General features: G+C 43.1%; 1 protein-coding gene across 3 annotated transcripts in view; it reads right to left on the bottom strand.

Annotated features, from left to right (window-relative positions):
- PTPRG (protein tyrosine phosphatase receptor type G) overlaps positions 1-12153 on the bottom strand; it is a 777462-nt gene that overhangs the window by 126972 nt on the left and 638337 nt on the right. For all 3 annotated transcript variants that reach the window (XM_039477294.2, XM_039477296.2, XM_039477295.2), the window contains exon 8: positions 6792-6984. In XM_039477294.2, coding sequence (XP_039333228.1) covers positions 6792-6984 — 193 coding nt within the window. The remainder of the gene's footprint in view (positions 1-6791; positions 6985-12153) is intronic.

Below are 12153 nucleotides of genomic sequence, written 5' to 3'. Positions count from 1 at the left end.
CTATATTCTTTATTCCAGGAGGTCCAGTCATCCTGGCAAAATACAGGTGCATGAACACAGGCCCCCACCACTGGGTGCTCAAGTTCAGGATCACAGCCCGGGGAACGGCAGAGGCAGGGAGCTATATTCGGTCAATTGAGGCTCTGGTTACCCCTCTGATGTGAAAGGTGACTGGGTGTTAAAATGAATTGGTAAGCGTATGGTCCCCATGCTAATAAATCTCTAGTTGGTCCTAGGGTCTTTCAGTGGAAGGGAAACACAGATCCAACAAATTCAAAGTCATGGCCACTACCACCTTGAAGACAGAAAATATTTTTCTTACAACAAGCCTATGATTTCCCCGTTTAGCTTTCTCCAACTTAGTTTAAGCTATTCCCTAGAGTGGGGCTCAGTAAACTACAGTCCCAAGGCCAGGTCTGGACTGCCACCTTTTTTTGTAAATAAAGTTTTACTGCAAGACATTTTCTACATTCATTTTTATATCATCTGCATCTGCCTTCCTGCTATACTGGGAGAATTGAGTACAGTTGGCACCTATATCCACGGGTTCTGCATGCATGGATTCAACCAACCACAGATCAAAAATATTTGAAAGGAAAAGAAAAGCCAATAAAAAACAGCCATATAAGAATAAAAAATAGTACAAATAAAAACCAGTAGAGTATAACAACTATTTACATAGCATTTACATTGTATTAATATTATAAGTACTCTAGAAATGTTTTTTTTTGTTGTTTGTTTGTTTGTTGTTTTTTTTTTTTAGGTGGAGTTTTGCTCTTGTTACCCAGGCTGGAGTGCAATGGCGCAATCTCGGCTCACCGCAACCTCCGCCTCCTGGGTTCAGGCAATTCTCCTGCCTCAGCCTCCTGAGTAGCTGGGATTACAGGCACGCACCACCATGCCCAGCTAATGTTTTGTATTTTTAGTAGAGACAGGGTTTCACCATGTTGACCAGGATAGTCTCGATCTCTTGACCTCGTGATCCACCCGCCTCGGCCTCCCAAAGTGCTGGGATTACAGGCTTGAGCCACCATGCCCGGCCTAGAAATGTTTTAAAGTATACTGGCCGATGTGTTTGGGTTATATGAAAATATAACACCTTTTTATTTAAGGGGCTTGAGCATCCAAGGATACCGGTATCTATGGGGGTCCTGGAACCAAGGTCCCACAAATACCCAGGATGCAACAGAGACCATGTGGCCCACAAAGCTAAAAACATTTACTATCTGGCCCGTAACCAAAAAAGTTATACAGACTCCTGCCTTATGTAATTAATTTATTTTTCCCTCTTCTGTGACAACAGCCTGATAAATGCATAAAACATACTGACTTTCCTGGGCATTGAAAGCTTCCGATAATGATCAGATAGAGCATACCAACCAGGCAGGCTTTGCTCTTTTTGAATTACCTGAAGATTACAGGATACCACTCCTTCTCTTTTTAAAACTTTTTTTGCAGAAGAGTAGAGGAAGGAAAAGGACTTTTTCCTTGCTTGGGCTCTTTCCTGCTTACATCTCTAAGGTCAATGATCTAAGCCCTCCAGGCTGTCTGACGATGTGTCAGCATCTTTTTGGCCTATAGTGCTGCTGAATTACCTGGGTCTTCTTACGGGAAAAAAAGGAGAAACATTTGGTTATGTGGGCTATGGTTCCATGACATGCACATTTATTTATTTATTCATTTATTTTTTTATTTTTTTATTTTTTTATTTTTTTTTTTTTTGAGACAGAGTTTCGCTCTTGTCACCCAGGCTGGAGTGCAATGGCGCGATCTTGGCTCACCGCAACCTCCGCCTCCTGGGTTCAGGCAATTCTCCTGCCTCAGCCTCCTGAGTAGCTGGGATTACAGGCACGTGCCACCATGCCCAGCTAATTTTTTGTATTTTTAGTAGAGACGGGGTTTCACTATGTTGACCGGGATGGTCTCGATCTCTTGACCTTGTGATCCACCCGCCTCGGCCTCCCAAAGTGCTGGGATTACAGGCTTGAGCCACCGCGCCCGGCCCTATTCATTTATTTTTATTTTCATTTTTTTGAGACAGAGTTTCGCTCTTGTTACCCAGGCTGGAGTGCAATGGCGTGATCTTGGCTCACTGCAACCTCCGCCTCCCAGGTTCAGGCAATTCTCCTGCCTCAGCCTCCTGAGTAGCTGGGATTACAGGCACGTGCCACCATGCCCAGCTAATTTTTTGTATTTTTAGTAGAGACGGGGTTTCTCCATGTGGACCAGGATAGTCTCGATCTCTTGACCTCGTGATCCACCCACCTCGGCCTCCCAAAGTGCTGGGATTACAGGCTTGAGCCACCGCGCCCGGCCGACATGCACATTTAAAAATAAACAGGGAGATCTTCAGTCATTAGGGAGATGGGAAGCAGAATTACAAAGAGAAACAACCTCTTCATATTCACCAGGTTGGTGAAAATCAAAGAGATGCACAGTAACAGCTGTTGGTGAGGATACAGAGAAACTGAAACCCTCACACACTGTTGATGTGAATGCAAACTGGGGCCACCACTTTGGAAAATAGGTAGCTCCTCAAAACTGTGAACAGAAAGTTACCGTATGACCCAGCAAGGCGACTCCTAGGTTCACATCTAAAGGACTTGACGACATATATTTACACAAAAACTTGGACATGGGTATTCACAGACGCATTATTCCTAACAGCCAACAGGAGGAAAAAACTCAATGTCCATTCATTGATAAGTGGATAAACAAAATATGGCACCTCTACATATTATGTGCTATATTACTTGGCCATAAAATAGAATTAAATTTGAATACATGACCCAATACAGATGAACCTTGAAAGTATTATGCTGAGTGAAAGAGGCCTGAGACAAAAGTCATATATTATATGATCCATTTTTATAAAATGTCCGGAATAACAAATCCATAGAGACAAAAAGTACATTAGTGGTTGCCTAGCCCTAGGGAGAGGGAAGGAGGGACCTGGCAGAAGAAGAGAAGGAGAATGGGAATGATTGCTATAGATGGAGTTTCTTTTTGGAGTGATGAAAATGTTCAAGAAATAGATGGTAGCGATGGTTGCATGATTTTGTGACTACAGTAAAAACCACTGATAGAGCCGGGCGCAGAGGCTCACACCTGTAATCCCAGCATTTTGGGAGACTGAATTGGGTGGATCGCGAGCTCAGAGGTTTGAGACCAGCCTGGCCAACATGGCAAAACCCCGTCTCTACTAAAAATACAAAAATTAGCTGGGCATGGTGGCGGGTGTCTCCAATCTCAGCTACTTGGGAGGCTGAGGCAGGAGAATCTCTTGAACCTGGGAGGCAAGGGTTGCAGTGAGCTGAGATCATGCCACTGTACTCCAGCCTGGGTGACAAGAGCAAGACTGTGTCTCAAAAACCAAACCAAACCAAACAAACCACTGATGTGTACACTTCAGAAGAATGAATTTCATGGTATGTGGATTAAATCTCAATAAAGCTGTTATTCAAAAAAAAAGAGACACTATTCAGCAATAAAAAAAAAAAAAATGACCTACTGACACATGCCAAACATGGATAACTGTTAAAATCGTTAACACCAAGTGAAAGACAAAACCAGACCTGAGGTTGCCTGGGGTTGAGGGCAGGAGAAATTAACTGACTGCAAATGGGCAGGAAGGAACTTTCTGTGGTGATGAAAATGTTCTAAAACCAGACTGCAGTGATGGCTGCACAAGTATAAATTTACTAAAAATTATCAAATTATACTTTTACCATAGCTGTATATTATGGTCTGTAAATTAAGCCTTTTAAAAATGCTGTAAAAATAGGAAAATTTCCTAAACTGCTGGCAGAAGTAAAAAGTGGTACATACAATCACTGCGGGAAGCCATTTGGCAGTTGCTAACCAAACCTGAAAATACGGTTACTCGGATGCAGCCATTTTACTCCCGGGTGTATTCCCAATAGAGACATACCCACGTATTCATGGCAGGTTCAAGAATTTTCATAATCTCTAAAACTTGAAAATATTCTACATATTCATGTATACTAAAATGGGTAAATATATTCAGGTATAATCAGGCAACGGAATTTGGCAACACGAAAGAACCGACTACTACAGGCAACAGAGAGGATGCTTAAAATCTCTGCAGAGCAAAGGAAGCAAGACACTAAGCAGGACATACTGAATGATGCTATCTCTATGACATTTATTAAACAGGCAAAGTGCATTTTTCAAGTGGTTACCCTCAGGAACAGGGATGGACTGGGAAGGGGGATGAAGAAAACATTTTAATATTCCCATATCTTAAAGAGTCAGCAATGAGCGCTATGATAATCGAAAGAAACCTAGTAGAATGAAGAATGAATTTGCCAGATTGAAGGACGGTTCCGTGGTTGTGGTCAGATTCAGAGAAGGCCTGTTCAGTGGAAGATCTTGCCCACTTTGACAATGTAATACGATGGAGACCATTATCTTCCCTAGCTTTCTTGGATAATAAAGGCCATGCGTTTTCACTGTACAGCTGATATATCATATGCTTGGCCCATTTTTCAGGAAAGAGCTTTGTATCTGTCACCATCTCAGCAGTTCTGAGCTACCAGATCTTGCACTCACTTGTGATATGAATTCCTCAACCCCACAATCCATGTAACTCTACATATAACTCTCACAAAATCCCCAGGAGACCTACTTTCCTCAGGCGAGTTCTCTTGGGAGAAAGCTTTCTAGTTGGGTTACTTTCTTTACTCTCTTTAGCTAGGTTAAAAAAAAAAAAAATTAGCTCATGTGCCGTTTTCCATGGCAGTCCAACCTAAGATATTTCACAGGTTTGGGGGCTTCTTAATTCTCCCATTGTTTCCAGAGAATGATGCCCTTGACAAACTATTGCCCCCAAATTACTTGAATCTCAAGCATTTCTCAAGGGAACCTGGCCTGACTGATTTCCCTTCACTAACCTCAAACAAAATCACACAGACAGGAAGGAAATGATCACATTCTTAAACTCCCTCTCCTCTTCTTTTAGCTCCTTTTCAGAAACGTGAGCCTAGAAAATGGGCTCATTCTTATCATCAATCAAAGTGCATGTCACTGCAGTTACTTGTGGAACAGAATCTCATTCCGCCTGTTCCTACAAAGTCCATATGCCAATAAACTGGTCCCTTTTGTTGGGGGTGAGGACACTCTGGAACGAAAACCTCCCCAAATAAAGTACCTAACAATAGCCCAGTCTACTTCCAGTGTTGATAAATGCCACAAGCTCTCCCTTTATTACGCAAGCTCGTAATTTTGAATAAGAAGAGCACTGGGTTGGGAAACATCCCTTTTCACACCAGAAGGAAATTCCTTCTCTTTCCTTCCTCCCTTCCAAGCAATAGGGCTTTGATAAGCCTTGCTCCCCTCAGCATTTCCGGAGCTCTGCGTCACAATTATGACAAATCCCAGAGCCTGAGAGGAGGGTGAGGGTAGAAGGAGACATTCTAGTTTCCTGGAAGAGAAATTAGTATTCATTTCACATGAGAAAGTTGAAATGGAAAAGACTGAGATGCCTGAAAATGATAAACTTATGTTTATCAGATACAAGGACTAAACTGTTAAATAATAGGTTTAAAAACAAACAAAAACAAACAAACAAGTTATTTCCAATAGGGGATGAGGCTGGAGTGGGAGTTCTTGCCTGGGGTGGATGGTAGTAAGACTGTAATATACTGGAAATTGGGAACAATTCAAAGGTCCTGGTGATATAGACAGAGATAGGGAAATACTGGGAAGAAGAGGGCGGTTCCCCAGCAAAGGCCCCATCCTCAAGCCTGGAAACCCTTGGTCCTAAGTGAAAACAGACATTCCTGTCTTCATGTCCCAAAGTTGCCTTTTGGCCCTCCATGCCTCCCTATCCTGCATCCATATAAACCCCATACCCCAGGCTCCAGAAGCAGACAAGGGGAATGAACAGAAGAGCCGAAGAACAGCAGAACGGCAAAGCAGGGAGAAGAGAAGCAGCATCTGAATATCAAGAGGAGTTTGACTAGGGACAATCAGAGAGATCAGCCACTGAATGGGAAAACTTCATCATCTTCCCACTCTATACCCCTTCCAACTCCCCATACATCTCACTGAGAGCCACCTCCACCGCTCAGTAAAACCCCCACATTCATCCTTCAAGTCCATGTGTAACCTGATTCTTCTTGGACGCCAGACAAGGATCTAGGTACCAAGAGGTCATTGAGCTGGTTAACACTTAAGCTGTCCACAAACAGCAGGGCTGAAAGAGCCCACTGTAACACACACCCACTTGGGCTTCGGGAGTCATGGACATACAACCCTAGTGCCAGAGCCCCAAGGCGCTCGCCCTGGCTCTTGCGCCTGCCCGTCTCTGTGCTCCCCCTCCCATAAGGTATTTGAGCAGGGAACGGTGACTGAACAGACGGAGCCACACTCCTGTTGCAGGTCCTTGGAACGGAGAGTCGGGGAACTCTCCGATTTCACTGATGTCTGAGCTCAGAGATAAACTCCTGATCAACAGGGAAACATGTAGAAAGTAAGACACTTTTCAGAAAGCTTTCTCTAGACATTGCTAGTAAGTTTTGAAGTTCCAAGGCAGAAATGCAAACAGAATGACCTCTTACTGGCCAAAAGGACAATTTCTATCATATCTGTTTAACAGAAGTTATTCCCAAAACTGCTACTATTTTTCAGTTAGACAAGTTCCCTTTAGCAGAGAAGCATATACATTTAACATCAAGTTCCAATTCCTAGCCGGCTTTGAATTTCTTTTAATTTAAAGTAATTTATGATAAGGAATCTTCCTCTAGGCAAGGCACTTAATCCAGATATACCTTTAGAGGCTTCTGTCCCCAGCGGGTTTTCCAAGAAGTCTGTCATGTCGTGGTTCCAGGCGTCACGGACGGCGGACTTGGATACCACCCTGTCATGCAGATCCTGCTGAGGTCGAAAGTTATTTCTCAGATACTCCACCGACTTGACATGGTCTTGCTGCTCCGTGGTGAAGATGGAATAAAAAGCCTCAAGCTGAACAGAGAATGAGAGAGGGAAGGGAAAAAAAAAATCACATCAATTAGAAAAGCTATTCGGTCCAAAGCGGGTGGGGGTGAGAAGAGCAGGAAATGGTAGAAATTGCCCGATGCTGGGGCTGCTAAACCCAGCAGGACCCGAGGCTGCCTGCTGGAAACACTGCCAACAGGCTCACCTGGCTGTGCTTTGTGTCCTGCCAACTAACCAGGAAAACAGTTCATTTGAGGGCTGCACTGTGCTCTGAGTTTGTGCCTCCTGTGAGAGTCCCAGTCTTTCTTCAGTGCCCTGCTGGAAAGGCCTTTAAAGCATTCTAGGAAGAAACACGGGGTCTGGGTGATACTGGTACATCCCAGAGCAAGGCTGCCTGGGTATGAATTCCAGCTCCCTTGTCTACCCACTCTGTGGTCTCAACACCCTACTTACCCTGAGCCACCATTTTTCTTCAATAAAATGGTGATAATCGTAACACTATTTACCCAAAGGAATTATGTCAACATTAAGTGCTGACAAAATGTTTAATCCAAGTACAGTGCTTAGAACAGTTCCTAGAATATCATAAGAGCTTCATAAATATTAGGGATTTAATTCTTGGCATCTTCAGACATACTAGTGATCAAGTTTGGCAAAGTCACCACGTCACTATATGTGTGTCTTGCAAGTCAAACTGCCTAAGTTCAACATTTACCATATGGGGAATCAGAGACAAACGATTCAAGTTTTTTGTAACTCAAGTTTCCACAACTGCAAAACCTGAGTATTAAAATTTGTGTCAATTGCTTAGTACACAGTTAGTACACAGTCCTCAATGAAGGTTAGTTACTATCATTATTGTTAATATTATTAAGAAACATCTCATTCAAGACTGCTGTTCTAACTTTTACGGAAAGTAAAGGAAAGAGATTAGGGTGTCCAAATCATATTTTTATTATCAAAAGGGATTCTTGGGCCAGGTGTGATGACTCACTCATATAATCACAACACCTTGGGAGGCTGAGGCGGAAGATCGCTTGAACCCAGGAGGAGTTTGAGACTACCCGAGACAACCCAGTGAGACCAGACTCTACAAAAAACACAAAAATTTGCTGGGCATGGAGGCGTATGTCTGTATTCACAGCTTCTTGGGAGGCCGAGATGAGACGGTTGCTTGAGGCTGGGAGTTCCAGGCTGCAGTGAGCTATGACTGCACCACTGCACTCCAGCCTGGGTGACATAGTGAGACCCTGTCTCAAAAACAGACTAAAACAAAAAAGGGATTTTTGTGTGGGTGTGGCCCTCAACATTGTGATCATTAAAAAAGGTAATTCTGGGGCCGGCCGCGGTGGCTCAAGCCTGTAATCCCAGCACTTTGGGAGGCTGAGGCGGGCGGATCACGAGGTCAAGAGATCGAGACCATCCTGGTCAACAAGGGGAAACCCCGTCTCTACTAAAAATACAAAAAATTAGCTGGGAATGGTGGCGCGTGCCTGTAATCCCAGCTAGTCAGGAGGCTGAGGCAGGAGAACTGCGCGAGCCCAGGAGGCGGAGGTTGCGGTGAGCCGAGATCGCACCATTGCACTCCAGCCTGGGTAACAAGAATAAAACTCCGTCTCAAAAAAAAAAAAGGTAATTCTGGCTGGGACTGGTGGCTCATTACTGAAATCCCAGCCCTTTGGGTGGCCAAGGTGGGCAGATAACTTGGGGTTAGGAGTGTGAAACCAGCCTGGCCAACATGGTAAAACCCTGTCTCTACTAAAAATACAAAAATTATCTAGGCATGATGATGCACACCTGTAATTCCAGCTACTTAGGAGGCTGAGGCACAAGAATTGCTTGAACTTGGGAGGTGGAGGCTGCAGTGAGCAGAGATGGCGCCACTGCACTCCAGTCTAGGAGACAGAGTGACACTCTGGCTCAAAAAAAACAAAAAGCAAAAAACATTTTTTTAAAAAAATTAAAAAGGTAATTCTATGACATATGAGGAATGGAACAGCTACTAAGTGACAGAGTCTGGTTCTCAATGGGCCACAAAGTTATTCTTGTCACACACACACACACACACACACACACACAAAAAAAAAAAAAAAAAAAAAAAAAAAAGAACTGTAATTTGAAATATGCAGCCACCGAAAATACTAATAGGAGAAGGAAACAGAATGAAGAGAAAAGCTGAATGAACTGTTTCTGGCCCATCTGGATCCTCCAGTGCCAAATAAGAGTGCTTTCTGCAGGAGACATGGTGGAATGGTGCTAGAAAGATGCTTTCTGTGCAGTGAGTGACTGTCGAAACTTTGGGGAATCAGAAGGCAGTTAACACCAATGTGAAAAATCAAAAAGGAAAATCACTGTCTGGGTTTCTGCAAATTCTAGGTGGTCATCCTGAAGCCTGGAACTAACCTCCACTGTTTCCCAAACAGCCACAGAGAATGACACAGAAAAGGACCTGCTTCCAACCAGTGTGCCCTCTCTTTGCATGAGAAGGCGATGAGTCGGGTGATATTAGCCATGCAAAATCATTTAAGTATACGGATTCACCTATCATTCCACCTCCCCTCCAATTCCGCAGCTTATGTAAAATGATGATTAACCATGGAACTTTTTCTGCCTTTTACACAGAACCAGGACAGATTCGAAAGCAGCTTAAACAAAGCAGCCTGTTTCTCTTGTGTTACTTCAATTCTCCACGAGTTGCTTTACTTCCCGTAACAACCCGAGGGTCTCTAGGTTGAATCTGCCTGCCTTTCCGTTCTTTCTGTTGTTCCTTCTTTATGCACAGCAAAGAGGGAAAAGCAAGTCATAACAGAAAAATTAGGAAAATTGGACGATTACTTTGTCCAACGGTAAGCCACTCAAATGAAGACAACTACAGATGTTGAAAAATCACCTCCAACTGCTGACATGAACTCACTTGCTAGAACTACCAAAGTCAGAACTCAGGACATCAAATGGGATAGCAGGTTTCTGATTTTCTCAGAGAAAATGACTTCTTAAAATTCTTAGAGAAGTATTAACAAAGACCCTCTGGAGATAGCGCAGAAAAAGACCAATCAAAATGATTAAAAAGATGGAAAATAAATTCTGTGAGGAAAGGTTAAAGGACGTGGAATTGTTTAGCCTGAAGAAAAGGCAGGTAAGGAGTAATTTGATTAAAGCCCCTCATATGTGGAAGATGCTGACTAGCTCTTCTCCATGGCCAGAGAAGACTGAACAAAGGAAATTGGCTTAAATTAAAGCCTTAGAGACGTGAGTTGAATAGACAGGAGACATTCCTTAACTTTCAGGATGATTTTTTAAAGAAACGGATTGGGCTGCCATACATCGTGAATTAGACCGGAAATTTTCTGGAAGAGACAGCCATCTGTCCCGAAATAGTTTAAACTCTGAGATGCCAGAAAAGAATGGCCTGGCATACTGTCTCGGCAGTACGACTCTGAAGTTTGTTTATTCTCTAGAATGCTTGCTTCTTTCACCGCCAGCATTAAATTCTCCTAAGAAGTTTATTTCTGAAGCCTCAGGAAAGAAAAAGTCACATAACTGTAAAAAAGAGGCAGGTTCTGAATTTAACACAAAAATGCTTTCACTTAAATTGCTCTTACAGCTTAATGACATGCTATGGCTTAAAAGCATGGCAGCTTCTTCGCTATTAACTCAACTTGCCCCAAGATTTTGAAGAAAGGATGTGATGGTTCTGAGAGTGCACTGATGACCTGAATGAGATTATATTGTCAACTGGATCACGGCGGCGCTTGACGGTCACACAAAACAGGGAAAGGGGGACAAGCTTAGCACACTCATCAAATGTCCTTCTGTGCGTTGGTGGCATTCGCTAAAACCCTGTCATTTTTCTGAGTTAAATGAAAATCACCAGTGGCCTGTCTCTTTGGTAACTGGCATGCCTGGCCAGTGAGTTAAAAACCTCCATGAGCCTTGGATTGGTGAGAGGAGTCTACACTTCTCACTTTGGCAGGTGAGCAGTGATGAAATCTACGGATACATCATTATACAGCAACTTCAGTCTGTCCCTAGACCCCAACCCCTGCCTTGGACCTCCACTTTGTTTGATTCCAAAAGGTGCTACAAGACCACCACGAGAAAGTGTCCCCTAGAGTTGTGTGACATGGAAGTAATGCTGGAGCCACACAACAAACCATGCAGACCACGTTGTGCCTTTCTGGGCCTTTGACCAGTTCATACGGTCGGTGCTTAAATCTCTTCTACTTTTCTAGATCTGGTTAATAGCTAAACAGTCATTCTTGAAAAATATGTATCAGATCATGTCATGTCTCTCTGTTCAATACTTTTTAACAGCCTGCCAGCCTCAATGACGGGGCCCTTATGATGTGGTCTGTGCCTAATTCTCCAAATGCAAAACTCTTACCTCTGCTACCTGGGTTCAAAATCCTGTTTTTAAACCCTACTTGCTAAAGGTGTAACCTTGGTCAAATTATTTAATCTTTCTGTACCTCAGTGTCTTTATTTGTACAATGGCGGTAACAGCATTACCTACTTCCTGTGTTCTTTGTAACTGTTCAATTAGTCGTTATATATAAAGTATTTGGAATAATTCCTGGCACACAGCAGCTGCTCAGTAAGTACTATCACTACTGTCAGTATTTTATGAGGAATGTGGTAACTACAATTGTACTCTTAAGCTTACAACAACTGTAAAATGCTGTATCAACCTTCCCCTCCTTATCCCCCTTATATTTATCCAACCTATTATGTGCCAGGTACTTCTTTAAGTACTTTACAGACATTATTTTGGTTTCTAACTTCTTAGCTTAAAGTAATAACATTTAAGTAACATTACAGGAACACTCTTATTATATCATGAACACTAGCAGGTAATATTTACCGAGTGCTTATTACATGCAAGCATTGTGCTGACAGTGGTGTGTGCTTTCACTTAATTTGCAGAAATCCCATGAGGCTGGTGGTATTATGATTAATAGCGGTATTAATCTTAGTGTCATTGACTAGTAAGAAAACTGGGATTAGAGACATGGAGTAACTTGCTCAAGATCACTGATACGGTTTGGATCTGTGTCCTCACTGAAATCTCATGTGGAATTATAATCCTCACTGCTGGAGGAGGGGCCTGGTAGGAGGGGACCGGATCAGGGGGGTGGATTTCCCCCTTGCTGTTCCCGGGACAGTGAGTGAGCTCTCATGAGATCTGGCTGTTTAACG

This window comes from Saimiri boliviensis, chromosome 8 (assembly GCF_048565385.1).
Source record: "Saimiri boliviensis isolate mSaiBol1 chromosome 8, mSaiBol1.pri, whole genome shotgun sequence".
In the NCBI taxonomy this organism is placed as follows: domain Eukaryota; kingdom Metazoa; phylum Chordata; class Mammalia; order Primates; family Cebidae; genus Saimiri; species Saimiri boliviensis.
This window is presented reverse-complemented; position numbering and strand designations above follow the sequence as displayed.